We start from the raw sequence: 826 nt of genomic DNA, 5'->3' as shown, positions 1-826 counted from the left end.
TAACAGTAAGTTTTAGTTGAAATAAGATGACAAAATAGTATATATATATATATATATATATATAAGACATAAAATATAAGTAATAAAACAAAGGAAACGAATGGCAACAAATACTAATAAAACATAGAAAAATATTCGAATTCCTTTCATATTTAACTTCAAACATTTGAGATACTCCGTAACAGTGACTGTACTCTTTTACATAAACTGAACAGTTTGGAATGCGGTATCATTTACCGCCATATATCCTTGTACGAAATAATTATAACAGATATATCTAATTTTTCAATACCTTTTCTTTTACAAGATTAGTTAGCCTTATTCGTTAATATCAGATGCATGTTTGACTGTGCAATAATTAAGAAATTCACAAATTTTATTACGCTTGTCTTGGTAACACAAAAACCCTATTCTTCTTCAGATACCTTGGATCTCTTAAAGAGCTAATTGGCTGTTTGTCTTTGAGCCACGATATTTTAATTGGCCGTTCACCATATGCATTACACCTCAGAGTAGCTTCCTCGCCTTTCTTTTTTTGCAAAGCTTGGAAAGACTCCCGGAAATGAGCAGCAACTGAAATAAAAACAATGTTATTCAGCCCCATTAGATTCAATAATGTTACACTGTAGTTTAGTAAAAGTTTTTAGAATCTCAGCTTGGGTTTCTCAAGATGACTTTAAATACCATCTCTACTATTATAACTATAGCTGCATTGATTTCACTTGAATAGTTTCCTTTAAATCATTTAACATATAAGTCATGAGCACAAATATAGAGATTTCCAGACAAATAGATTAGTAGTTAATAACAGGGTACAGAATATCGT

At 30.1% G+C, this 826-nt stretch overlaps 1 protein-coding gene across 1 annotated transcript in view; it reads right to left on the bottom strand.

Moving 5' to 3' along the window:
* LOC106467884 (Down syndrome cell adhesion molecule-like protein Dscam2) overlaps positions 1-826 on the bottom strand; it is a 110,180-nt gene that overhangs the window by 38,819 nt on the left and 70,535 nt on the right. Inside the window, exon 13 of the mRNA XM_022396096.1 lies at positions 426-573. Within this exon, the coding sequence (XP_022251804.1) occupies positions 426-573 (148 nt within the window). The remainder of the gene's footprint in view (positions 1-425; positions 574-826) is intronic.

This window comes from Limulus polyphemus, unplaced genomic scaffold (genome assembly GCF_000517525.1).
Source record: "Limulus polyphemus unplaced genomic scaffold, Limulus_polyphemus-2.1.2 Scaffold2778, whole genome shotgun sequence".
Lineage (NCBI taxonomy): Eukaryota > Metazoa > Arthropoda > Merostomata > Xiphosura > Limulidae > Limulus > Limulus polyphemus.
Note: the sequence above shows the minus strand (reverse complement) of the source record. Positions and strands in the feature narration are given on the sequence as shown.